Genomic DNA, 26,238 nt, shown 5'->3' with positions numbered 1-26,238 from the left:
CAAAGAGTACAGCAGGACAGGGACTGTTTACCTGTCACTCAGCTTTAATGGTTATTAGTTAAGTTGTACCAGTTTGTTTCATCAATAACTCATCCATTTCCCTGTCTTCTGTATTTGACAGAAATCACAGACATCATTTCAGCCTTAAATATATACCTCTAAAAGGACACTTTAAAATGTGACCACATGATCATTAGGATATCTGAAATTAATCATCCATTATTAATATTGTATGTGTATGTATGTTTTGCCTGCATGTATGTCTGTGTAACATGTTCTGTGCCTGGTGCCCATGGTGGCCAGAAGAGGGCATTGGATCCTCTGGATTTTAGTTAGAGATGTTTGCTAGCTGCCGTGTAGGTGCTGGAAATTGAGTGTGAGTCTGGAAGAGCAGCCAGCCCTCTTTACCACTGAGCCATCACTTCAGCCCCAATCATTTCTTAACACAATTAAATACATTAAAAGTATGTTTCTGAATGTAGATATCATTATTTTAATTTTTATTATTTTTTGAGACCTCTCCTTTTGAAGCTGACCTTAGACATTCGATTCTTGTGCATTAACCTCCCACATGATCAGATTAAGTCTGGTGCTACCAGAACTGACTTAAGGTCATACTTTTATCATTTATCATTTTCACTGTTTGTTTAAGTAAAGATCCCAATAAAGTCCACATCCTACCACTGGCTGATAGGCCTCTGTGTATCCGTGAAGTTCTAGAGCTCTACCTCTTGTGATCTCGCACTTGCTTACCTGGTTTCTTCCCCCTTACAACTTACCTGTTGAAGACCGTGGGGTTGGCTTGGGTCCTGGAGAATGAGGGTCTAGATACTGCCTATTGCATTTCTGTATATAATACAGCTTCCTCCCTCCCCAACACTGAAACTGCTAACATAGCCTGATCGGTGGCAGTATGTTCTTCCACTATCAGGGATCTGTTACACAGAGAAACCTTGTCTCAAAAAAACAAAACAAAAAAAACCCCCAATCAAACAAAAACAAACAAACAAAATAAGGAAATGAATGAACTAAACAGGAAGGGGATGGGAAAGAAGATGAATGTAAATGTGGCCCCTTTGCGCCATCTTAAGACAAAAATAAACATCCTATTTGAGTTTTTAAAAATAGACTTTGGATTGGAACAATGCAATGGCTTTCTCGTAGAAGGCTTCAGGAAATGTCTGCCTAGAGGTGGAGATATTTTCTTCCCATTGTCTGAAAAGAGACTGACGAGGTTTCTTAAGCAATCATGCAGCCCTCCTGTATTAAAGGTTTTTAGTGCATCTCAGATTCAGTGGGACTTATCACACCAGCCCTCATTTTGCCTTTTGTTTTGTTTTACTGAAACAAGGTCTCACTAAGTTTCATAGGCTGGCCTTGAACTCACGGTACAGTGGAGTCACGTTTTGCACGTGTGATCCTCCTGCTTTAGAGCTATGATTACAAGCTTGGATCACCACCAGCCAGGCTTGTTGACCTTTTAACTTTAGATAAAAACCCCACGTAGCCCCTCTTTCCCAGCCCATTCCCCATATACACTGAGAGTTTCACTCTAAAGTAACTCAGACTGATTGGATATAACAGCCTTTTAAGCTTTTCTAATTCACCTTCCAGACTCCAGAAATAACCAGCCCAGCTCAGCCTGCATAGCAATGATCATTTATTTATGACTGGGTCTTACAATTTAGCCCAGGCTAGCCTCAAACTACTAATTCTCCTGCCCCTGCTAGGCGCTGGGATTACAGACTGGCACCACCAAGCTGGGTGGAAGCATGTGTTTTTAACGAAGGTGGGGAGGTTGGAGAGGACATGAATGCGTATTTTAAATGAGTATTTTAAATCTTTCAAGGGTTGGGCGTGTTTTATCTCGGTTATGGACGTGTAGAAAAATGCACTCTGCCCTAGCCACGAAAAGTGGGAGCCTGACTTGAGACTAATCAGGGAAATGACCGGCCCACACTCTTGTAAAAATCTTAATGTACCGTGAGAAACCGCTCAGCGCTGGCGGACGTACGGTGTTCACGTTTGCCTTGACCTTACTGAATCATGGAAAGCGGCTCCTAAGAGGGAAGGCTTTTTTTTTTTTTTTTTTTTCAATTTCCTGCACGATTACTCAGGTGGCTTTTCCTGTTTCTTCTCTCCCTTCTGGACCCGGGTGCTGTAATTACTATTGCAGAGGACCTGGAAGGATGCCTGCTCTCTCGGCACGGTCTCCTCCGCTCCCTCCCCCCACCCTTTTCTCCTTCGGGCCCCGCCTCCGCCGCGCAGCCCTTAGCCAGCAGCTAGACAGCTGTGTTCAATCAGAAACCACTTACAACTCCAGACGATTCAAAGGGGGGAAACTTCGGCGTGAAGTGCCGCTCGGCTCCGGCTCTCTCCAGCTTTTTCCTGCCGGGAACCGGAGGCGCGGATCGTCCTCGCCTCACTGCCCAGGCTTCTCCCGGAGGGTGCCCGAGCTCTGCTGGGCGCCGGCGCGAGCTGCTGCCCGCCCGCCGCCGGGTGATGGGGATCTGCGCGGTACCGTAGGAGGCTCGAGGCGGCGCAGAGGGTGGCATCGCCCCGGGACTCCGCGGCGGGCGCGCGGGCGGGTCAGGGCGCCGGTTCGGCCGCTGCAGCTGCTGCGAGCAAGCGCAGCCTCCTTGCCCAGCCTCCCGCGGCTATGGCTCGCTGGTGAGATTCCAGCGGGACTTTCCGTGTCGAGCTTCTGCATCCTCCCTTGGCCTCGCCCGCTGTCCTGGGTGAAAATGGCTGTCTAGACTGAAATGTGCCGGCGGGGAGCAAGCCCAGGCTATCCAGCCTAAGCCAGGCTCCAACGCTCCGAGGTCTGGGGACGAGCCTGGCTCTGAAAAGTGCAGGCATGAATTCTGGAGTTGCGGTGAAATATGGTAACGACTCCTCAGCCGAGCTGAGCGAGGTAAGGAACTGCTTGAGGTCCGGAGCTCGGGTTTCGGTGCCTCGGCTTCCCGCATCACCCCTGGTCTTTCCCTACCCCACCCTTCGTGATCCCAGGCTGGAAGCGTCGCAACTGAAGATTGATCGATTTTTCCGGATCTTGTTTTAACTTGTGCTACTCAGGATCCGACCCGAACTGGCTTTATATTTCACTCTGATCCGAGTAGCTTAGAAAAGAAACAGCTCTCTCCCTGAGCCACTAGGCGTTTTATTTCCAAGAGTCTAGACCCCAGTCCCTTCACTACCGCCTCCTCTATTTATGTGCTACATTCCTCGTGGCAGTCGGAACACTGAGTTTAAAGCCTCAGTCACTAATTTGGTGGGGCTGGGGCGGTGGTTGTGCTGGAGACCTGGGAAAGGACGGATTATTGAACCTCTCACTTGGCGCCCACGTGTGCTGCGTTTGCTAGGGTTCAGGCAAGGTGGTCCCTTCCTGGGTAGAGATGAATGACCTGCACAAGGGAGGGGTGTGTGTGGGGGGGAGGAAGCACATCAAAGCTGCTTGGAACTTTGTTTCCTGCCAGGGTCTGGACTCCTGTGTCTTTGAGGCTACATTTGCAATTCCTGGGCTTGCACTGAAGGGTTTGAAACCCGCTTTGAAATTAAATCAGCATCAAACAGTATGCAAATATGTGAGCAGTAAGGTGTTCAGAGCCACGTTTTGGGGGAAATAGTTGTAGGGATGCTTGACCCAATGAAATATATGAAAAGTGGTGGGAAACCTATAAAACCAGGTGTTCAGGGAATGCGGGGGGGGGGGGGGGGGGGGCTCTGTGTTCTTGCTTCGGGCTCTTTGGAGTCCCTCTTCACACCTTGCCCGGGTATGGTGGCCCAAGTCTCAAAGGTCATCTGTGCCGCTTAAAAGTACGACTGAAAAGAGGAAGGGGGACCAGAGGAAGGAAATGGAAAGTGAGTGGGAAGCAAGCGTTGGTGACGTCAGAAAATAAGGAGAAAATGAAAGGATGCCCCTTTTGCAGAGGGGCTGTTGAGGAGGAATATCCAGGGATGGGCGCGGTAACTCCAGCGGGCTGTGGTAGTGACAGACAGCCCTGCTTGGCGCCCAGTATCATGACTCTGTTCTTGCACTGGTATGAAATAGCATTTTGAGGTGTTAGTTGTATGAAGCAGAGAGTTCTCCTAACTCACCATATTTACTTACCCTCCTGTTGTGTGAATGGCTGGAGAAATGCTGAGTGAGGATGGAATTTTCAGATGGAAGTGAGAGGGGAGGGAGGCACGAGGGACTGACTAGGTGAGCTTTTGCCCATTTTGTATTTAGGGCAAGGTCTGAGCTAGAACCCAGAGTCATGCTTCGTAACTAACCCGTCCAAGAAGCATTTAATAACCATTTAATAATCGAAAACCACTAATGGTTATCTCCCGGCAAGGGTTTTGACAGGCCCCTTTTGTTCAGCCTCTCTAAGGTAGCCACTTTCACTCTGTCACCTGAAGAGACTTGGATGAGAGCTAGGAACAGTGCGGGTGGCTGGAGTGCAGAATGGAGATGTGGTTTTACTTGAATAGCAGTAGCATTCCAGTGAGTGCCTATCAAGAGCTCAGAGAGTTTGGGACACTGGAGCTGGAAGAAAGCTGCCCATTCGTGGCCTGACTGTATTAATTCATCCTCGTAAAGTTTGTGACTAAATGAAAGAATCGAGGGTGCCCTGTGGTCTTGCACTGGCCGGAGAAATCGGATTTGAGATTACGTGGCATGTTCTTGTCCCTAGGACATCAAGGTTCCCGGCCAACAGTATTCAGATCACCAGAGTTCCCGCTCTTGTCCTCAATTGGCGTCCATTCAGTTTTTCACTTTCTCTAGAACCAGTTGTGGTTCCCATGGTTTCGTTGTTCTGTCCCCATCCAGTCCTCCCCGTCTCTCTACAGCATCCGTGTTTTCCTGAAGGTGATATGGTTGCAATAGCCAATCGAGGAGATTATTTTCACTTTTGTATTTATTTAGAGAGCTGGTAGTGCAAGATGTGTGTGGTTCATTCCTATGAACCCTGAATGGCAGTTCAATTTATCTGAATAATGGCTCTGACAGTGATCCTTTCTGTAACATCCATAGATCTAAATATGCTTATTTGTATTTCTCAAACTGAGTCTTTGGTATAGAGTTTCTTCTCTCTGTCTCTGTCTCTCTGTCTCTGTCTCTTTCTCTCTCTGTCTCTGTCTCTCTCTGTCTCTCTGTCTCTTTGTCTGTCTGTCTCGTGTGTGTGTGTGTGTGTGTGTGTGTGTGTGTGTGTGTGTGTGTATGTGTGTGAACACTGGTTTTCCTTTGATGCACTGCCAGGCAACCCCTTCCCCCTTGGTGGTTAATTCCCCCCCCCCTCACCTGGAAGCATGGCTAATAAAACACTCAGGGTCCCTTTTAGTATTCCTTATTGCCCAGGAGCCTGGAGGCTGTCTGGAGGTCACAGGAGGGGTCACATGCTGGGTGAAACGCCTGTTGTTCACTGGGCATTGCTGGGACAGGAAGGTCTCTAAAAGGACCCACTATTGTCCGGGTGTCATCAGTAGGAGCTCTTTTGCTGGTATTGACTTGTGAGGCTAACCCTTCTGCAGGAGTCTTCTAGCTGGAGCCGCAGGAGGCACTCTTTGACAATCATGTTGACACTGAGCAAGAGGGAATGACTTTGGTTTCTAGCTGACACCTGCTAACACCCTAGTGGGAGCAGCAAGCTTTTCTTTGGTGGCCAGTGGACGGAGTGGTCTCTGTGGATGGCCCTAGAGACAGCTGTGGGATTATGGCTACCAGGGCCATGAGGTCGGGAGTCCTAGGGCTAAATGTTCACCATTGGTTGTTTTCCAGGTGTAAGAACTTAGATGGAAACAGGAAATTCCTCAACATGTTCCTTTTGTCGGTTTAAATTGATTTCTTTGTAACCTTTTTGTTTGATAGCATTTCAAGCTTCTGTGAGTTGATTATAGGCAGGTCAATGGCCTCCATCTAGGAACATTCAAGTATATTTTTATTTTCACCCGAAAATGCTTGCATCAAGTTTGAACTGACAATATCAGTAGTAAGAATAAATACAGGAGGGGCTGGATATTGGAGAAGCATGAATTGCTCATTTGTTTTTTTAGCTGGTCCCTGTCCCTGTCAAAGACTGCAGACTTTTTTTTTTTCTGTTTTGTTTTTTTAACATGGGGTTAGAGAAGGATTTCATCGTCTGCTAAATAAAAAATTCGAAAGATTAAACGATTCACTTTCAGCCTCACCCCCCTCACAGTCAGAATGCAGAATAGGCCACGCTTTCAATAGCATTTGATCTGATTCTGCCAAAGCTTGTCAAGGGAAAACTTCGCTGTCTTCCTCACGGGCCTGCGTTTCGGCCAGCAGTTCCCTCTGTCTCTGTAAGATGTGGGATCAGGAAGGAGGTGAACGATGTTTCACAACCAGTCACTCCGCTCGCCTCTTAGACCAAGGCAGACTTTGGAGAGGGAATGTCTTCAGGTGCAGCCGTGTTGAGATGCACCTCAAGTCGATTCATCCTTGAGGAATAGCTGTTATCTGCTTGTCTGGTAGACAGCTACCTATTTATGTGGAAACATCAGAATGTGTTTTTGAAGTTTTCCATTTCCTGGTAATCCTTAAAAACCTCCGGCGATGAAGAAACGTTATTTTCTTCAAGAAATTTCTGTAGCAGTCAACTTTTATCCTTTGCACTTTTAGCGTTGCTGGAACAATGAACGGGCAGAAATCCTCCTCCATCATTGCTTTACAGAGACTGCCCGCTGATGAAGTGATACCATCTTCTGTCTGTTTCTTTGAAGCTTTTTCATCCGTTCTGTCCACTCCCAAGCAGAGCAGAGGCCATGCTGCGGCCCGTCCTCCTTTACTTGCCACACACCATCCCCGGTGGCTTTAGTGACACTCTGATTAAGATGCACACCTCTCTGGAAGAAAGCTGTTCTTTGCATAGAGGCATAGACTATTATTTCGTGTGACCATGTGTACGTTACAGCAGTATTGCAAGCGGCTTGAAAGATCACCCAGTTTCCCCGTGCTCTGTACTTTCTGTCTGTCTTTCTAAGACTCACTTGGCACTGTAATAAATTACTGAGTGCTGATTTAGACAATAAACAACGGAACAGCAATGCCAAGACCTGATGTGGAGTTTGGCGAATAGGTGGGTATTTTACAGATGTTTGAGTTTATGGCTATCTACTGCTTTCCTTCCTGGAACTGATGTGAAATGCTTGGCTTGAGATTTTTTTTTTTTTTTTTTGCATTGTCAATAGCTATCTAACAAATTCAAAATTTAGACACTTAAAGTAGCAATCATGGGGGTGGAGAGATGGTTCAGTGGTTAAGAGTGCTTAGTGTTCTTACAAGGACCAAAGTCTATGGAAATTGGGTGGCTCATAACTTCCAGAACCTCCAACTCTAGGGGACCCAATACTCTCTTCGGGCCTCTGTGGGCAGGCACACACATGTACAGATATATAATTGTAGACACACACATAAATAAAACTAAAATAAATCTTTAATAAAAATACAGCAGTCTTAGCCGGGGATGGTGACACACACTTTTATCACAGCAGTCGGGAGGCAGAGGCAGGCAAATCTCTGAGTTCCAGGCCATCCTGGTCTATAAACTAAGTTCCAGGACAGCTGGTGCTACACAAAGAAAAACAAACAAACAAACAAACAAGCAAACAAATAAAATATAGCAGTCTTGTTCATGATTTTGCTGTTTGGCAGCACTCAGAGTGGCTTTCTTGTGACTGAGCAGAGCAAGAGGCGTAAACACATGGCTGACAGGCTGCTCTTGCCTCTGGGCTGGCTGAACTTCTCTTCCGGGCAGTTCTCTCTATTTGCTGCTCGAGGGTTCCCAATGTCATGGCAGGACTGGAGGTAAGCTTCCAGGTTTCTTTTTTGGTGTGTGTGTGTGTGTGTGTGTGTGTGTGTGTGTGTGTGTGTGTGTGTGTGTGTGTGTGTGTGTAATGGTTTAAGATAAGCTCTTGTGTAGCCCAGGCTGGCCTTGATCTTCCTTTGTAGCCTCTTGAGCTCTCACGTATTCGAATTATAGGCTTGTGCCACCATACCTACTTTGTGTAGTGCTGAAGATCAAACCCAGGGTTTTGTGTGTGCTAGCAAAGCACCCTGCTGAATTGAGCCGCATCCCCAGCCCTGCTGCTAGATTGCTTAAAATGTAGGACTGACGCTGGCCTAGGGTCACTTTTGCCGTCTGGAACAGCTGTGTGGCCAGCCCTTAGTCAAAGAAGTAAAGAAATGGATTCAGTAACTCCTAGAGAGGAGTGAGAGAGAACATATTTAATCCACCCCAGAGGCCACCGAATGACATAGCCTGTCTGGGCCCAGGTCCCATAATCCTGATGTCTGGTAGCAGTTGCAATGGTTTTCTGCTTTAGCTTTTCTTTCTGAGACTTGTAGCTACTAGCATTTTCTAAAGCACTGGCCGGACCACTGACCTGCTTAATGGTTACAAAAGGCCATGAGAGACATTGTCATCGTCTATGGAATACGGATACAGAATAATATGGATACATGATACGTCATGATACGGATACAGAAAATGAGACATTAAAAAGCGAGACATCAGTCTAGTGAGATAACTTAGTGGACAGAAGTACTCGCCACTCAAAGCCTGATGACCTGAATTCAGGCTCTAGAAGCCGCCATGGGGGACTTAACTCCTGAAAGTTGAAAGGTGTTCTCTGACTTCCACACATGGACACATACACACGATCACACATGATCTTTAGTCTCGTGAAGGTATCAGGTCCCCTGGAACTGGAGTTACAGACAGCTGTGAGCCACCATGTGGTGCTGGGAATTGAACCCGGGTTCTCTGGACAGTGCTCTTATCGGGTGAGCCATCTTTCTAGCCCCAGTGACACATTTACCAAGGCTGAGTAAGTTGCCCGGGAGAGGTAAGTCTTGACATGCGCTCAGGCTGCCTTTCTCTACAGTGGTGCCCTTCTACACTGCCTCCTTTCATGAGCTTCTGGTACAACCCTCAGCTTCTGGTCACATGTTCTTAGAAGGGAGCGTTTTATTTCATAAACCTGTTTAACTTGGTTTGTGTTGTAATCCCCAAGCAATGCTCAGATATGTGTTTTTGATAACAATGAAATGGATATGATTAGAATAAAAGGGCCAAAGCTGCTGCCATCAGCCTTCCAGGGGCAGAAGAATTCCAGGCATTGAGTTTCCAGAGCCTGAAAGCAGATGGGTTGATAAGAGTGGAATGGTCCTTGTTTAGCAGAGGAGATAGCCGCAGCAGCCCGTGGCTCCCTGGCTGTGCACTCAGGCACCTGAGGACGGGTGCTTTGAAATTTGAGGTGCCAGAATGAGGAGGATAAAGCCTCCCCTGTCACCAGAACTATGATTCTTCCCATCCCTGCAGGCAGAGCTCTGGTTCCTATTGTCGTTGGCCAGATCACGGTGGGGCAGAGGGTGCTGAAGTTGGCAGCTAAGGCCCTGTGTGGCTAGTGTGTGCTAACTGTCACGGTGGGACCATGTGTCAGACCCAGTGGACGAGAAGTGGATGGAGCCAAAGATGGGCGTCTGCGGCTGGAACCAGGGGGATGTCACCACCGTCACAGGGAAAGAGGAGGAAGTGTGATGTAAGAGCAGGTTGGCTGGGCAGGGATTAGGCCGGTTATAGGTGAGGTGGTGGAGGGGAGAGAGAGGGGGAGAATGAATAGGAGAACTGTGGGCTCAGTGTGGGCTTGAAGCTTTTAACTCCTACCCAAGACTGTTTTCATCTTCAGGAAGTTCATGTTGGTACAAGATTTGAGATGCCAGGGTGAGTGGGTAGACTTAACTGGTGTAGAGAATGTCATAATGGTGATGCTTAGGAAATAAAGCCTTGGGTGCTTAATGGTGATTTCCTCAGCGCAATTCACAAGGAAGGCTTCCTCTTAGGGGAGGAGGCAACTGGGAGTTCGAATCTGCATTCACAGCAAAACTAAGCCGTTGATGAGAACATCCGAGAAAAGCGGGATTATATGCTATGTATTACTCACATTCTGGGAGGGGAGTTTGGGGTGGCCAGATAGTACACCTGGACAAGACTGAAAATATGTAGATGAATAAAGAAATACAGAAAGCTCACAACTTGTAGGACCCAGGTGATTTACATGAGGGAATGTCGTGGTCCATCCTACGTGGTTATTTTCTTGAACTGTCCCTCGGTGAACCCAGCTCCCGGCCATGCTCTCTTTCATCCTCTGAAGAGAAGTTACCTGGATTGCACAAACAAGTTACATTAGCAGAGCAAATATTGACCGGACCACAGGGCTTCTCTGTCTTTCATATGAATGTCCTTTTTCTCTTACTGACTAGAAACAGCTAAAGTCATTACACAGGAGAAAGAGGACTCTCTTTCTCTCTCTCTCTCTCTCTCTCTCTCTCTCTCTCTCTCTCTCTCTCTCTCTTATTTTTGGAAGGCTTGCATTATCATAATGAGTGACTAAGGTTGTATCTGTGCAAATCCTTCAAGATAGTGCTTGAGTCAGCAAAGATGTGAAGCCTGGACAAAGAAAGCCCCATAGGGAAAAAAAAATTCCAAACTTAGCAGCTATTGATTCAGAAAGAAAACTGTAGGTTTGGCTCATTGACTTTGCAGTAAAAGCTAGGTTGGTTGGGAAGCTTGTCTGGGGAAAGACACGTGGGGCTTGGGTTGGCAGGGTATTGGGAGGCAGAGCCCTGGTCATGAGATTTTATGAGTGTTTGGAATGCAGGGTGAATCAAACGGGCTAGAGCCCAGAAGTTCTCGTGTTTGACTCCTGGTAAATAGAAGCTTTCATGAAGCCTCACAGTGTGTGTAAGTCAGTTGACCTCAACTGGATTATGAAACGTCCTAGAGAAGTTATCAAGGGGAAGACTGCCAGCTCGGAAGGCTGCAATTAGGGAAGCGGCAGCATCTCCGCTTGGTTGATTGGGAGAGTGGGAGTAATTGCTTGTCCTTGCTTTCCTATGAGCTTTATGAACCTGTTCGCAGAACACTTGGTTTCCTTGGACTCTTGGTTCTCCTCCATAGCCCTTGTGGCCTCTCCAAGTGAGTTCTGCCTTGCTCATTGGTGTTCTGAGCACCTACTACAGCCCACATGTGTGACTGCCTCCTCTGGGACACCCTGAAATCCTTACCGGCCCATCCTAAGCACAACTAATCACTTGATGTTCAGCTTCTGTTTGATAGGTGAGGGGGCAGGACATTGACAGACGTCAAAGTTACCTGTTTGCATTGCCTCCTAGTAGTTCAGGGTGAGAGGTGAGATGGACCGACTACTGTTCTAATTTGGTTGAGGTACATATTTGGTGAAATTTAGTTTGGCCATTCATGTCTGTGGCTTGCTATCTCTTCCCCACTCATGTATTCAATCAATATTGTATGCCAGATGCTCTCTTCGGTCTGGTAGGTACAGCAAACACAAACTGATGGAGTCTTTGTTCTAATGGACCTTACATTCCGGTGGGAGCCACCCAATGCACATGTGTAGGTGTATGCCCAGTAATGTGTCCTATGGAGGAAGAGGCAAGCGTGAAGGAAGAGAGCGGGTGCTTTATCGTGATCAAGAAGACCTCTCTAGTGGAGCCAGAGACTAAGATCTGAAAGGAGTAAGAGAAAACGGGGATGCATGGAGCAAAGGAGCATGGGAGGAGCAAAGGAGCATGAGAAGAGATGACATCACAGATTTGGTTCCCATTGTATCACCTAGGGCTTCCTAAATCCTGGGAAAGATATGGATTCTTCTGGAGATTGTTGAGACTTGGCCTGAATTTATTTATTTTTTAATCTTACACACACACACACACATACACATACACACACATACACACACACACACACATGTATATGCATTTTGTTGGCGGTGTGCACGTGATGGGTGAGATGTGGGAAAGAGGAAATATTAGCAACAACAAAAGCCCTAAGTCTGGAAGTGCTTATCCTTTTACTAAACTTTTAAACTGTACTATTTTCTATGACAGAGATAATTGTGCCATAAAAACTGATTAGTTTTGGATATGATCAGAATATTTGAATTCATTTTTCCCTTAAAAGTACTGAGTGGCATGGACACTGGCCAAGAGTGATTTGAAAGTTGCTGTACCTTGACTGATGGTTCAGTGCTGATGGAAGCGAGGTGGATTCTGAATCAGGAAAACTAGGCTCTGCATTTCCTTCAGTGCCTTAGACTCCCCCCTCCCCCGTCTCCTGCCCCCTCCCCCACTCCACCCATCACCCATTTTATCACCAACCTCAATACCACTTAAGTGATTGATACCAGACGCAGCTCCCGGGAGACCTGAATGCTGGTGCCTTTTGATTTGTGAAAAGCTGTTTGGCAATGAGGTTGTGACCAGGAAGTGTCTGGCTGTTTGGCAGTGAGATGCCTGGTAAGTATACAGCCAGACTAAGGGGTACTTCTGGTCCATGGATGCTTATCTTTGGTATACTGTCTTCTTCAAACCTGATGAGGAAACTGAGGCCTGAAGCTGGCTCGCTAGCTGGAAGAAGAGGCAGAAACATAGAAACCTTTTTTCCTTTGTTTGTTAAATATACACGTTTTCATCTTTTTTCTGCCTCACCTTCTTGAACTGTATTGGGGGGTATTCTCACTAAAGTGCATATTTTGTAACCTCCATTCTAAGAGGGGAGATTATTGGTGAATCTTGTCTATTTACAACAGCTCCAAGCTCACACTGTTAAAATACTTATTTTTAGCTCTAACTTGGGTATGGGGCATATTATAATCTTCTCTCAATAGTTTTTCACTAACACTGATTATTTGTCGGGTCTTATCAGGTTGAGTACTCCAGAAGGGAAGTTGTGTTCTGTTTGGGGGACTAGTGAGGTGGGCTGACTGTTCACTGGCTTACCATCTGCTTCTTGGCTGTGTGTGTGTGTGTGTGTGTGTGTGTGTGTGGTGATGATGATGATGATAAGGATAATGATGATAGGAATTCTTTATATAATCCAGGTATCAGCTGCTATTTGTTCATGTCTGATTTTGTCTACATTAGTCTTTGTACAGTGTTCCCTCTTTGGTATTTCCCAACAGAGCGAGAGTGAGTATAGAATGAGGCTTGCAAGGGAATCACTTCTCCATATAAAATAAATATTGGTTGCCTATGCCCAGGAGTCCGCAAAGGTCCTCGGGAGTAAGTGTGTTTTGATTCACTTTGGGGGCGAAAGTGCCTTTCACAGATGGACACTCGGCAGTTCTGTTCGGAAAGAACACTCTCTAGCCAAGTTAGGCAAACACATAGTTAAGAATTGCAACCAGGCCCTGTGAAGAGTTGTGTTTTCCCACCTCACACTGTGATTTCACAGTTGCTGGAGAAGAATTTTAGGAGGGAGCTTCAGCAAGAGGGGCCTGTGGAGAGTTGCCAGGACATCTGAGGCTGGTCTGCTAGATTAGATAAAGGTTATTTTTAATTTCTTGGTGCTCAGAATCTAATCCTGGTTAAACCAAAATCAAATTTATTTCCACGCTTGGTAGGGAGCACTCTGATTAGTGTTCAGCTGAGGGCACCGTAGACCGGGAGGGGTTTGAGATGGCTGTGCCTTCGCTAAAAGAGGTGATTTGGACCAGGGCAGGAAGATTTATTCCTAATATGGAGTAGGCCCATTTAAAAATCAATTTTGGGATTCATTCATTGTTTTTCACTCTTCTGTATGTCTTAACCTCTCTCCCTGTTCCTCTCTATCAACCTCCCTCTCCCCCCACCTTTCTCTCAGTCTCCCTCCCTCCCTTCCTCCCTGCATCCCTTCTCCATCTCATTCTGTCCCTCTCTCTCTCTCTCCCCTGAATGGAGCAGAAGCACCTATCCCTTTTGGCACAATTGATAAAGTGACTTCAAAGCCTGCTTCTCATTTGGGGCCCCTGAACTGCTGTGAAAACTGTGTTCTGAACTTACGTGAAGTTACTGTGGAGGAAAAGGTCCAATGCTGATAAAGCTGCCATCAAACCCACTAATTCCCTAAGTGTCAAAAGTTGGATGTTTTTATTTGGCATTAAAATGTCCCCAGCTAGCAATGAAGACATATTAGGGACAGGATAATATGTACAGTGGCTAGGAGAGGCCTCTGGTTTTTTGGCCATCCTTACTGACTTCTCCGGTAGGTCATGTTTTGGAGTTTGTCTCTCTAAAAGCCTATGTTTGTAAAGCTGTGGCCCCTGAAGTCATAGCCCTGCCACTTCTCAGCTGGGTGATCTGTGAAAAGTTACCTTTCTGAGCTGCACATTCCCCTTTATAAAATAGTGATAGTAAGTGTGCCTGGCTCCTCCCCCACCTTGAGGACTGGGGATACAACCCACCGTTTATCTTTGTGCAGTCCGGGGTTAGTGGTAGTTCTTTCAGCTGTGGTGGTAATGATAATGACATGGCTCACTACAGAGCTTACTCCCACAGTCAGTGCCAAGCAGAGAAGTGCTTTATAAACAGAGGCATTAGTAGCTGTAACTGTGAGCACTGCTGGAATTTCAAACAAGCTCTTGAGTGTAGGCTAACATGTCATGAGAACAATGTCCAGGGATCCTGAGTGTTTCTCTGCCTGCTGATGCTTTTCCTTCCTTGATATCCATGCCAGAAGTGCAGGACTTGGGAAAAACCTTGACTCAAATATAGGCATGTCTTAGCTGGGTTTATTCTGTTTAAAGGATGGTGATGGATTTGACTTGTGTTTGGAAGTAAAGGATATTTGTCTTAATGAATGTTAATGAGCTAATGAGTCTCAGGACTAATTGCTTTAATTTTTTTACGTGTGTGTGTGTGTGTGTGTGTGTGTGTGTGTGTGTATGTGTGTGTATGTTTGTGTAGTTGGTTATTTTTATTCTTTGGGGGCCTGCCACTCAGCTCCCAAATAAATACACAGAGGCTTATTTTTACTCACAAATATCAGGCCTTAGCTTGGCTTGTTTCTAAGCAGCGTTTCTAACTTAAATTATCCGGTTTCTCTTTAACTACATTTTGCTTCTGGGCTTTTTACCTTTCTTTAGTCTGTATAACCTTCTTCTCTTGTTACTCCATGGCTGACTGTGTGGCTGGGTAGCTGGTCCCTGGCATCCTTCTATCCATCTCCTTTTCTTACTCTTCCCTCTTCACTTTTCTCTCAAACCTAAATTTCTCCGCCTATTTATTCTCTTTGCCTGCCAGCCCTGACTGTTTCTCTCTCCTGCCTAGCTATTGTCTGTTCAGCTCTTTATTAGGCCAATCAGGTGTTTTAGACAGGCAAAGTAACACAGCTTTACAGACTTAAACAAATGCAACATAAAAGTATGCAACACATCTTTGCATCATTAAACAAATATTCGACAGCATAAATGAATTCTCCACATTTTAAGCTAATATTCCAAAATGTGTGTGTATGTGTGTGTGGGGTGTGTGTGTATGTGTGTGTGTGCGTGCCAGCATGCTCATGTGCACATTTGTATGTACAGACCAGAGGTTGGCACCTGGTGTCTTCTTTCACTTTCAGCTGTACTTTTAAGACAGGTCTCCCTTTGAACTTGGAGTTCACAGATTTGGCCGAGAGCCTGAGGGATCCTACTTCCTACGCTTACTCAATGCTGGGATCACAGATGTACCCTGCGCCCAACTCTTTCCCATGGGTGCTGGGGCTGACTCGGGTTCTTGTGCTTACATGGCGAGCACTTTACTGGTCGAGCCACCTCTCCAGCCCTGAATATTTATTTTGAACTTGTCTAATTTTGTCCCATCTATAATGTTGTCCATTGGTTTTGTGTGCAGAAACTGAGCTTCAAAGGCAGAACATGGGTGAGGGAGAGCTACCACCTGTGACTAAACGAGGCGGCATGGGGACTGGAGGACTATTTGCATGGGCTATGTCACAGTTGCTTGAGTTGGTGAATCCCCCTGCATGTGGCAGGATGCAGCAGTGTGGGTGGGATAGGAGCTTTGCTTTGCAGGGACAGCGGTTGCAGGAGGAGCAGCATCTGGAGGGCAGAAAAGGGCTTTGGTTAAGGAATTAGGAAGGATTTGGGATGTGCCCCAAGGCAATAAAGATCTGTTTCTCCGCGTAACTGGGTTTTGTCTGCCCATCAAAGGGTAAGAAAGGCTGCATAGTCAGCTGGAGTTTTGAAGCTGGTAAGGAGTTTACTTTGTTTGCCAAGGGGAAGGATCTAGAGCCAGCCAGGTGAGAAAGACCCTGATAGACGTCCTAGCTCGAAGCCTTGGTTAGCAGTGTCCTTAACCTGGTACTTTCCAGGGCTGGAGTGTTTGAAACCCTTGACTCTACTTCTCTGCGGGCTTCCTTTTGTCAGTGTTTCATTTTGTGGTATAAATTATCACCTCTAACTAAACCATGCCCTCACACGTTACTTTCAACTCAGGTCTAAGTAACTGTCAGGAAAAAGGAGATGCACGGGTCCTGGGTAATGAAGAACCTTCTTGTAGTCAGAATCCTTCCTCCTTCCTTCTGTTGCTTCAAGTGAAGTCGCTGCCAATGTCTCTGCTTGTCCAAAAAGACTTTTCTCAGTTCCCAGTTAGTGCCAAACATATCATGGGATCTGACAAAGTGTTCATGATTCTAACTTACCTCTTAGCACTCTTTAATACAATCTCCTTGCTTGTTTACCCACGTTGGAATATCTCCCAAGAGCTTCTAGTTGGGATGATCCCTGACTGGAAAAATGATTTCTCCTCAGGGCAGTTTTGCAGTCCGAGTGACCAGATACATAATAGTTAAGAATGACAAGAAGTGAAAAGTGAAGCCGGGCGGTGGTGGCGCATGCCTTTAATCCCAGCACTTGGGAGGCAGAGCCAGGCAGATCTGTGTGAGTTCAGTGCCAGCCTGGGCTTCAGAGTGAGTTCCAGGAAAGGGTCCAAAGCTACACAGAGAATCCCTGTCTCAAAAAAAAAAAAAAGTGAAAAGTGAGACTAGACTCGGAGATAGAGAGAAAGGGCTCACACCAGGCAGCTACTTTCACATTCACCAGTGATGTGAGGCCTGTGCTGCATTCTAGGGTCCCTGTCCCCAACAGGAGATCCTAGCTGCCCTTCTTGTCCTTTGCTTCTGAAGATGAGCCCTGAGCCCCAGCTCACTGCGTCCTTCAGTGGACTGGGATCCTTGAGCTGCGCTTCCGGCCGAATCCCACAGAACTGAGTGTGGCTCTAGGTATCCTCTCAAGAAGAGAAGAGTAGGGGCTATTCTTGAGCTGCCAGAACATTCCTAGGAGCTGAAAATGGGAAGGATGGGAGTGCAGACAGTCCCTGGTGGTTATGATCTTTCAACTTCACAGTGGTACAGAAGTGGCTCAGCTGGCACTGTTCTGCACATTTTGTTCTCCTTAGTGACGTCAAGCCACAGCTTCTAGTCGGCCATGAGACCATGAGGGTGACCAAGCCATAGTCCACAGTGTATGGTGCTGCTGAGCTGTGGTGTTTCTAAGTTAGGTGGACTGAATGCATTTTAGCTGGCAGTATTTTTAACAAGGTCAGTGTGTCAGAATGTAACCTCGTGGAATATCGAGGGGTATTTCTACTGATACTATGCTGAAATAACAGAGCACTACGGTACAAATTTATTTCTGCTTCATCATCTAGGCATTCCTTCCCTTCAGTTGAAAGCTAAATCTGGGTAGATGACTTATTGGGTAGAGGCTTGCTTGCAAGTCTAATGACCTGAGTTCAAATTCCCAGCATCCATGTAAAAAGCTGGGCATGGTAGCATGATTCTGAAATACTAGTGTTGGGGAAGTAGAGATGGGAGGATCTTTGGGGCTTATCAGCCAGCCAGTCTAGCCAAGCCAGTGAGCTGCAGGTTCAGTAAAAGACCCTGTCCCCAAAAAAATAAATTGGAGAGCAATTGAGGAAAACACCTGACATTGACTGATGTTCTTCACATGCAGCTGAAGATCTATGTACGTGTGCACACACAGCTGAATCTACACTTTTAGAAACATGTCATCTTCCATACAACAAAACCCTGGTTGTTTGATGGACTACAGCAACAGTTCCGATATCCCAAATAACTTGTCAATGGTAATTAGCGTCACTAAGTGCATATTTCATATTGATGTTCTGGTTAATGAAAAGTAAAAACCTAGTACCTTTAATCTTATAAAAGCCTCTTTCCAAATTAGAGAAGAAGCTGTGGTGTTTAAGGTTGGGGTCTTGTTTCCAGCTGAAGGTCAGGGGAATTATCTCCATACCAATATTCTATGTATAATAGTGCCCTGTATGGGAGGGAAAAACCTTTCTCATATAGAGGAAATGCCACACCGCAGTTAAAATTCATTTGCAACTGACAGAAATATGTTAATTGCTTTTCTTGGGTGAACGATTCTTAATCCAATAGGAATGATAGAGTTAAAATTCACTCAGTGAATTTGAGTTTTTTAAAATGTCAGAGTTCATCGTGCCTTTATGGCGTTCATAAGGTTTTCCCAATCAAGTTTGGATGCCTGGGTAGTGTCCATGTAAAATATCACACATTCAGATTCCCTGGGAACTAACTCTTTATCCAAACAACCAGACCGTAATGCTTTGGTGGTCAGAGTTCTCGGATCTTGATACTTCTGGGCTGGATGGCAAAATTGCACAGGCTTTGCCCTGCTTTCCCTACTGAGCCATTCTTCTAGTGAGCCAATCCCAGCATTGGGTTATAAACTTTCGGACAGCACAAACTAGCTAGACTTCTAAAGCAGTGAAAATGAAGGGAGCAATGGTAATGCTCAGGAATACACTGTGTGTTGGTTTTGTTTGGTCGCTTCCCCTTGCTCAGAACCTTTGACTCCAAGTTACTTAACCTTGTGGCTGACCTGTGTGTTTTGCTGTTATTCACCATTAAGTTGTAGCATCCAACCAACTCATCTCACGTCAACGCCCTCAAGGTACCTGACCATCTTTGGACCTCATAACATCACATTTACGGCTTCTACTGGTTATCCTGCCTATAACCACAATCATGACCTGTTTACCTCCTGTTCATCCTGTAAAGCTTAATGTTAAGAACTAATGTCCTTGAACAGGTTCTTTGATGTTCCCATCTCGTGTAGATTTTAGTCCCTCTCTATGCAGCCCACTGCCTTAGGCATCATTAACCAGGCCTGTGGCATTTTGTGTCCTATTGGATTGACTGTTAATCTCCAGTGATCTTAGCTATTGCACAGTGCCTTCCTGTGAATTTTTATCTTACTACTGTCCCATGAGACAGGTCCTATCTGCAGGGACAGTTGGCAGTGAAGGATGGAACATTGCAGTAGGGTCTTGCTCAAGGTTCCATATGTAGTAGGTGGCAGGGCCAAGTTTAAACTGGAGCCTCATTCTGTAAGTCCCTGTGGCTTGCACCATACATGTTGCTTTCTCAGGTCATTTGTAGTCATGGCTTTCAGAGCTTAAATCCGTAAGACCTTGTTCATGTGTTGTGTTAATTCTAAGATTTGTGAGAAGACGACCAGTTCCACAATTTTGAGCCAAATTTGAAGCAAGGTTTAATTAAATACTGACCAGGATGGACTCTGGTCAGGTCCACTCTGGGATCCCAGTGAGTGACTCCATTTCATGTTTTGCAGGGGCTTAAAAAGGCAAAACCCACAATTCATTGCATTTACCGTCAGGTCCAATCAGGGACAAGCATACATCCTGACTTATTTCCTGCCTGTGAACCTCCCACCTACATTTGATCAAGCATATCTGGTGTAGTTGGTTCAAACAAACTTGTTTAGGGAAGTGAAAACATGTGGCTTTATTTCCTAAGAACTACAACTCCCAGCATTCCAGGAAGTTATCTTGTCCTTAGACAAGTGGGGCTTACAGGTTGATTTCGGCTCTTACAGTTGGTAGACTGAAGTGGTATTTATGGCATTTAAGATAGGAGATCTCATAGTAAAATCCAATCTGTGGAGAACTGAGTCTGGATTTGGGCATGTTGAGTTTGAGGTGGCTGGTGGACATCTAAGAGGAGGCGTGCAGTATACTGTTGGATATTAGGTAAGAATTGGGGGGTGGGGATCTTTGGTTTCCATCACTCTTCATTCACAATGCAGGTGGTTGATGGATGAGCCTGTTCTATATTCTCTCCATTATGGGTGCTTTTGCTTCCTGTGTCATATATGAAGCAGTATGAAGAAAGCCAAGTGGTAGGTACAATGTGGACTCAGATGCAGGTTGAAGCTCCATAACCTTCTCTTCCATGTAATAAACGTATACTTATGACTCAGAATCTACCTTCAAAGCAGGGTATGTTATTTTTAAGTCATAGTTTTTCAATATCATTTTAAATAACAATCGGATTAGTATCACATTGTATGAAAGGGTCCCCTTGTGGGTCAAAGAAATGGTGGAACGGAGTAAGTTAAGCAAGTGTCAGTGTAAAAGTAATTCATATTTATGAAACTTTAGAAAATAGATTCATAATAGTGTTATGAGCCTACTATCAGGTAACATTTGATATATTTTTAAAATTAGTATTACTTTAAAAGCTTCATGTTGAGATTTTATGGTATTGCAAGCTGTGTTTCTTCACATTTTTATTGATGTTTTCTTTTTAAAAATCCAATTTGAAGTTTTAATGGTCAATCTTAGTTACCGTATATTTAATTGCCTATTGAATAAATACATTACTTTAAAAGTTTTTATATAAATGATGCACCTATATAACTTTCTCTTCTTTTACAAAGCAGTCCTCTTATTTTTAGGGGCTATACTAAAAGACCCCCCTTTAAGAACCTGAAATTGGCAGAATTGGCACATACTGTTTATTCTTGGAACTGCATACCTATGACCCAGTACAACTTACAGGTTAACAACAGTAACTAATATTAAAATTGAGCGGTATATTGTAATAAAAGTTATCCATCTTATTTATTTATTTTTGTTTTTTGAGACAGGGTTTCTCTGTGTAGCTTTAGAGCCTGTCCTGGAACTCACTCTATAGGCCAGGCTGGTCTTGAACTCACGGAGATCCGCCTGCCTCTGCCTCCCGAGTGCTGGGATTAAAGGCGTGTGCCACTACGGCCCGGCTTCCGTCTTATATTTTTTTAACTTCTTTAATTTTCGGTTTAATATTCTACAAACATTAAATTTTATTTGTTTTGGTGTACACATGGAAGTCAGAGGATGACTTGCAGGAATCAGCACTTCCTACAATGGATCCTGGGGATGGAGCTGAAGTCCTGGGACTTGGCAGCAGGCACCCTACCCACTGAGTCCTCTCCCTGGGCCCACCAATGAATATTTTTGAACTGTAGTTGGATGGAGGTAGCAAACTGCAGGAAGAAAAGCTGTGGAAAGAGAGGCTGTATCTTTAAGGGGAGACACGAGGAAAGCTGAAGAGAGACTCGGGGAAGATTAGGGACTAGACTGAAGAAGAAAGCCAAAGAAAGGTGTGGGGAAGGTTAGGAACTAGGCTGCATCAAGAAAATGGGTTTAAATAAAGCAACGGAGGAGTATATTGTTCAGCGTTAGCCTCTGATCTTACGGAATTCAAAACAAGGATACCTTGAGGCCCCGGGGTGGTCTTTGTACAGAAATCTAAAGACTACAGAGGTAGATCGGTGTTTGAAAAGACTAAACAACAGGCTATATAATAAATTGGAACCATGTGCTTGCTGTTCTACCCAAGCCTGCTTGCTTTATAGCCTGTGCCTGCTGCTGAAGAATGCCTTGCAAATGCTGGAGGAGTTTTGCAGGTGTGAGGAAGCGGCTGGGACAGAGAGAGAGCCAGCCTGGGCTGGGACAGAGAGAGAGCCAGCCTGGGCTGGGACAGAGAGAGAGCCAGCCTGGGCTGCCACACCAGCTCCCATCCTGGTTACCCATAAGGACCAGAGTGACTGTGGCTGCTGTGGCCTTGGCATTCTGATCCATGGGGTATGCGGCAGTGTGTGTGTCTGTGTGTATGTGTGTGTGTGTGTGTGTGTGCGTGCGTGTGTGTGTGTGTGTGTGTGTGTGTGTGTGTGTGTGCGTGTTAGTTTAAATCTCCAAGGCAAACTAATTTTAGAATGATGTTTTAAAAAAAGTATTTCCCTGAAATAGCTAATAATATGACTCTCTTGTTAAATACAACTGTCCAGACCAATCTAATCATGTGCATGTGTGTGTCTGTGTGTCTGTGATGGGAATCAAACCCAGGGCCACGTACATGCTAAGTCTGTTAGAAATGAAGACATTCTGAAGGCACACTGTGCCTTAACTATTGGTCTACTGAAACAGTGGACCCCAAAGAAAGTGGAATTTCCCCCAGGATTCCTGCTGTGAGAAGGAAAAGGTAACCAGCAAGATTGGGAACTTGTTTCCCAGAAAGAGACTTAGCACAGTTGTAACAACTCATCAGACCGCCTTACAGGAAGGGACCCAAGCCCAGTTAATGATGGGTCAATGGTGGGTGGGACCACACCTTGACCTGGACTGCTGCTTCAACTTTGATCTCCCTTCAGAACCTCAAAGAAGACTGGGGAGGGAGGGGTCTTCAATGGATCTCTTTGTTGCTCTTCCCAGTGGGGCCACATTAAATAAATCTCCTTTTCCTGCATTTTAAATTTGGGCTTTTTAATGGGTTAATGAGGAAGTGTGGCTGGACCTGGCTTGGGGCATAGGCTGTGACCCCCAAGTTCTGCAACAGTACCATTGAGCTCCAACCCCAGCCCCTGTGGACCAACCTTAGATTCCCCAGAGCACAGTGGAGTCTGCCCTAATCACAGAAGCTGCTGAGTTTTATGCCAGTGTGTCTCTGCTTTAGTGGTGCCTTCCTGTAAATAACAAGAAGATTATCACTTGGAAGTCCCTAAATTGAACTGTTTGCTGAGCACAAGTCTATAGTTAGAGGCCTGACTTAATTTTTGTTTAAAGTGGATATTACCAAAATGCTAATCTAAAACATTTAACCCACTGATTTGGCAAACCATGTCATGTAATCAATTGAACCAGGGAATCCAAGTAACTATTTTTGAGGCAGAATGGGGGAGGGTCAGTTGCAGCCACCCCTGGTGTCTTTATGTCATCCCCCCTTCCTTAGCCCACCCTCCCCCTCTTAGGAGCTCATTAATCCCCTGGCATACTTTGGATGGTCCCCTGGCTGGCAGCTCTGGTGGCCAGTATAGTCTCAGGTTTTTTTGCTGCTTTCCGGAAGTGAGGGAAAGGCTGCAAGCTGTGTGAGTGAAGCCATCTGCAAGCTGGCCTTGTTTTTCTTGTTCCCATTTCCCTGGCATGTTGAACGCCAGGCTGGAAATTCAAGCATGGCACAGGAGCTGTCGGAGCCTGGCTTACTAGCTAGAAATGTCACTCAGCACAAAATTTTCTCACGCGCAAGATATAACATTCATTCAGAAAGGAGTATTTATAAAAGTAGAGTAGACTGTGGGAACTCGGATGATGGAAGCATTCACACTTGATGCTTCCGGTATAGTGTGGAATGAGGCCAGTCAAAGAGAACGGTAGTAGAAACCTGACCATTTGAATGATGGGAAATAATTTCCAGAGCGCTAGTCTGGCTTCAATTTCATTAGCTTTCGCATTATTTTTAGTCCAAATTAAATTATCTGGGCTCAATACAGATGCTTCCCTACTGGTTTTTCCTCCTTGCTGGAGACCAAGTTGGCTTCCTAAGAATTAGACCATCAGTAGCAACATAGAGGGAGGAACAGAGCAGTTTCTAATGCCCGTGATTGGAATTTCTGCTTCCCTCTACTGCTACATGTTGCGACAGCTCGTAGGAAGTGAGTTCTGTGGCTAGCCTGCCAGAAGGAAATCCCTGTTTTGGCACTCTTCAGTTCTAGAAGGCATTACCCTGCGTGATACAGCTGTTGGTGAACATTGTTCAGTGATGTATGAGCAGAGCTAGCTTCCCATAGCTATCACTCATATACACACATTAGTCCCAAGAGGAGCTCCTAATTAGGGTAGAATTAGGATTAGAGTGTAGTGGGCAGTCAGGGGAGGTTGAAGAAGGAGGTGTTGTGACAGCGTACTTTGTGACAGAAGAGCTTCTTGAACTGTCCTGAATGATGCCAGCCACCACCGTTTGCGTTCAGTTTATTATGAACAGAGATTGCTGCTCTTTGTTATCAAGGCCATTTGCATAGTGTTATTCATAATCTCCTTGATTAATGCAGTTTGACCATGAAAATATCCTCTTCTGCTCTCATTCCTTGAAGTTGCTTTGGTACGACCAAGTGTTGACTTTCGCCCATAGTTTGGAACTCACGTTGGGTTTCATGTGTGCACGCTCACTTACACATTTATAGATGCTTGAATGTGGCTGTGCCTTGTTTCTCTTGTTTACATTGCACCTCCTTGACAAGCTTATTATTTTCAGCAGCTGGCGTGGCTGGTATTTTGTGTTCTGCTCTCCTTCTGTAATACCTGATATAGTCCCAGAAATCAAAGGAAAGCCAACCGAGAACGATGTTACCATGTAGGAGGCTTGACAGAATACAGGACAAATTCCCTGATCTCCATCTTTGTAGAATGTCCCCTAAGATCTCGATTGTCATCTGTGAACACCTGTGACATATGTGGCTGTTTAGAAACCCCTGAACAAGTGGGGCTCTGCTGATCTATGGTATGTTGGAGATGGTGATGGGATTTTGCCTGCTGGAAGGGGAAAGGACACATGTTTTGGTATCCTCATTGTTGGTAGGACCCGCACAATGAGTCTGTAATTCGTAATGAGTCATTTTCCTCCTTGGGAGAAATTTTTCTTCCCATTCCAAAAAGTTCTCTAGTGCCCCTTTTAGCACAGAACACCACAAGTAAAGATGATTTGGAGATTCCTTTACGTTCTTTCTAGTCTCCTGGACCTAGTAGCTGCCTGTCCATTTGCTAATGTTTCCACAACAGTGAGACAGAATAAGCACCAACAACTTTGTTCCCAACTTCTTGCCCCAGTTTTACAGTCGCTCTGGTCAGTGGCCTCGAGAATTGGGTGCCACCTGATTAATGTTATTTGTGTATGTGTGTGATTCTGTGCTGCCTCCACACTGTAGTGGTTTTATTAGCTTGAAATTGAAAATGCAGATGAAGGAAAACAGAGCAAAAGCAGCCTCATCAGCTAGGATGCAGTAATTCCCTAGAACTGATTCACAGAAGTGTCTCTTTGCAATCTGAGCTTTATCGAGTTCGTTTTTAAAAGAATCATTACTGTATCTTGTGGACAGAATCGGCTCATAAATCTCAAAAAAGCTAATTATGTTTTGTTACCGGTGTTGCCTGAATCCTGATGAACTTCCTCCTGTCTCTAGGTTAGCTGATGGAAAGGGGAGTGCATACTAACGTGGACAAATATGTCCTGGTAATTGCAAGTCACTGAGAAAGGAATGATGATATTTTGCCATTAAAGGAGTTTTCTACCACTTGGTTATGCTAAAATGAGCATGAGAGAGTCCAATTTGAAATCAAAGAAGGTAATTACACTGCTTCTTTATCATTTATGTAAATCTGTTAGGAAAAGAGGAAGACTGGAAAACACATTAACCTGATGGCATGTGAAGCACATTCGCATTCTGTGTGTGTGTGTGTGTGTGTGTGTGTGTGTGTGTGTGTGTGTGTGTGGAGATTAAAACAGTAGCCACACAGTATTTATATGGATGATAGATCAGAGCCTCTGATAACTAACTTTGCATTTCCCTTTCGATATTAACTAAAACCAAGAAAACAACAAAATTCAAAAGCAAGTGCAAGCACATGAAAGACAAACCTCTAATTTAAAGAAAGTATTGCACATATATATGTATACACACGCACATATATATATACACATACATATGTATGTATGTATGTATGTATGTATGCAAATGCATGCATGCCAAGGTGTGTATGTTAGGGTCAAAGGACAACTTGGAGTCAGTTCTCTCCTCCCATCATGTGGGTCCCTGGAATTGGACTCAGGTCCTCAGGATTGGCTGCAAGCCCCTTACCCACTGGGCTACTCCTCAGCCAGACTGTCATTTTTGATGCAGAGAACTGTGCTGAAAGTAACAAAATAGTTACCTTTGTTAAGTTCATCAGTCGTCTTTGATTATGCAAACGTTTCTACTGAGTTTCTGGTAAAGTAACCAACAGTCTCTGCCCCCCAGGGGTGCTTTTGGAATTAAAGGCTGTGAGGATGGTAGGCGGGTCATTTGTTCCTAGTGGATACTAAGTTCCTTTCTAAGTTCTCACTAGGAAACTCTTCACCAAGGCAGGACAACTGAAATTAAGCAACTTAACCTTGGGGCTGGAGAAATGGCTTCGCAGGTAAGGGTTGCTTACTGTGCACTGTGCATCCAGAGGCTTCGGTCCCCAGTGCCCATACCAGGCAGCTCAGCTCCCCACTGTTGGTAACAAGTTGTGGGGATCTGACACCCTCT

At 45.2% G+C, this 26,238-nt stretch overlaps 1 protein-coding gene across 2 annotated transcripts in view; it reads left to right on the top strand.

The window, feature by feature from the left end:
- Positions 1-26,238, top strand: part of Mcc (MCC regulator of WNT signaling pathway) — a 373,270-nt gene that overhangs the window by 132,083 nt on the left and 214,949 nt on the right. The window contains exon 1 of one of the 2 annotated variants that reach the window (XM_052742121.1): positions 2,351-2,914. The exons of the other annotated variant lie outside the window; for it this stretch is intronic. Within the exon in view, the coding sequence (XP_052598081.1) occupies positions 2,858-2,914 (57 nt within the window). The 5' untranslated portion in view covers positions 2,351-2,857. Of the gene's footprint in view, positions 1-2,350; positions 2,915-26,238 lie in introns of those variants that run through there. 2 annotated transcript variants of the gene reach the window in all.

This window comes from Peromyscus californicus, unplaced genomic scaffold (assembly GCF_007827085.1).
Source record: "Peromyscus californicus insignis strain IS unplaced genomic scaffold, ASM782708v3 Scaffold_17__1_contigs__length_78620276, whole genome shotgun sequence".
In the NCBI taxonomy this organism is placed as follows: Eukaryota; Metazoa; Chordata; class Mammalia; order Rodentia; family Cricetidae; genus Peromyscus; species Peromyscus californicus.
Note: the sequence above shows the minus strand (reverse complement) of the source record. Positions and strands in the feature narration are given on the sequence as shown.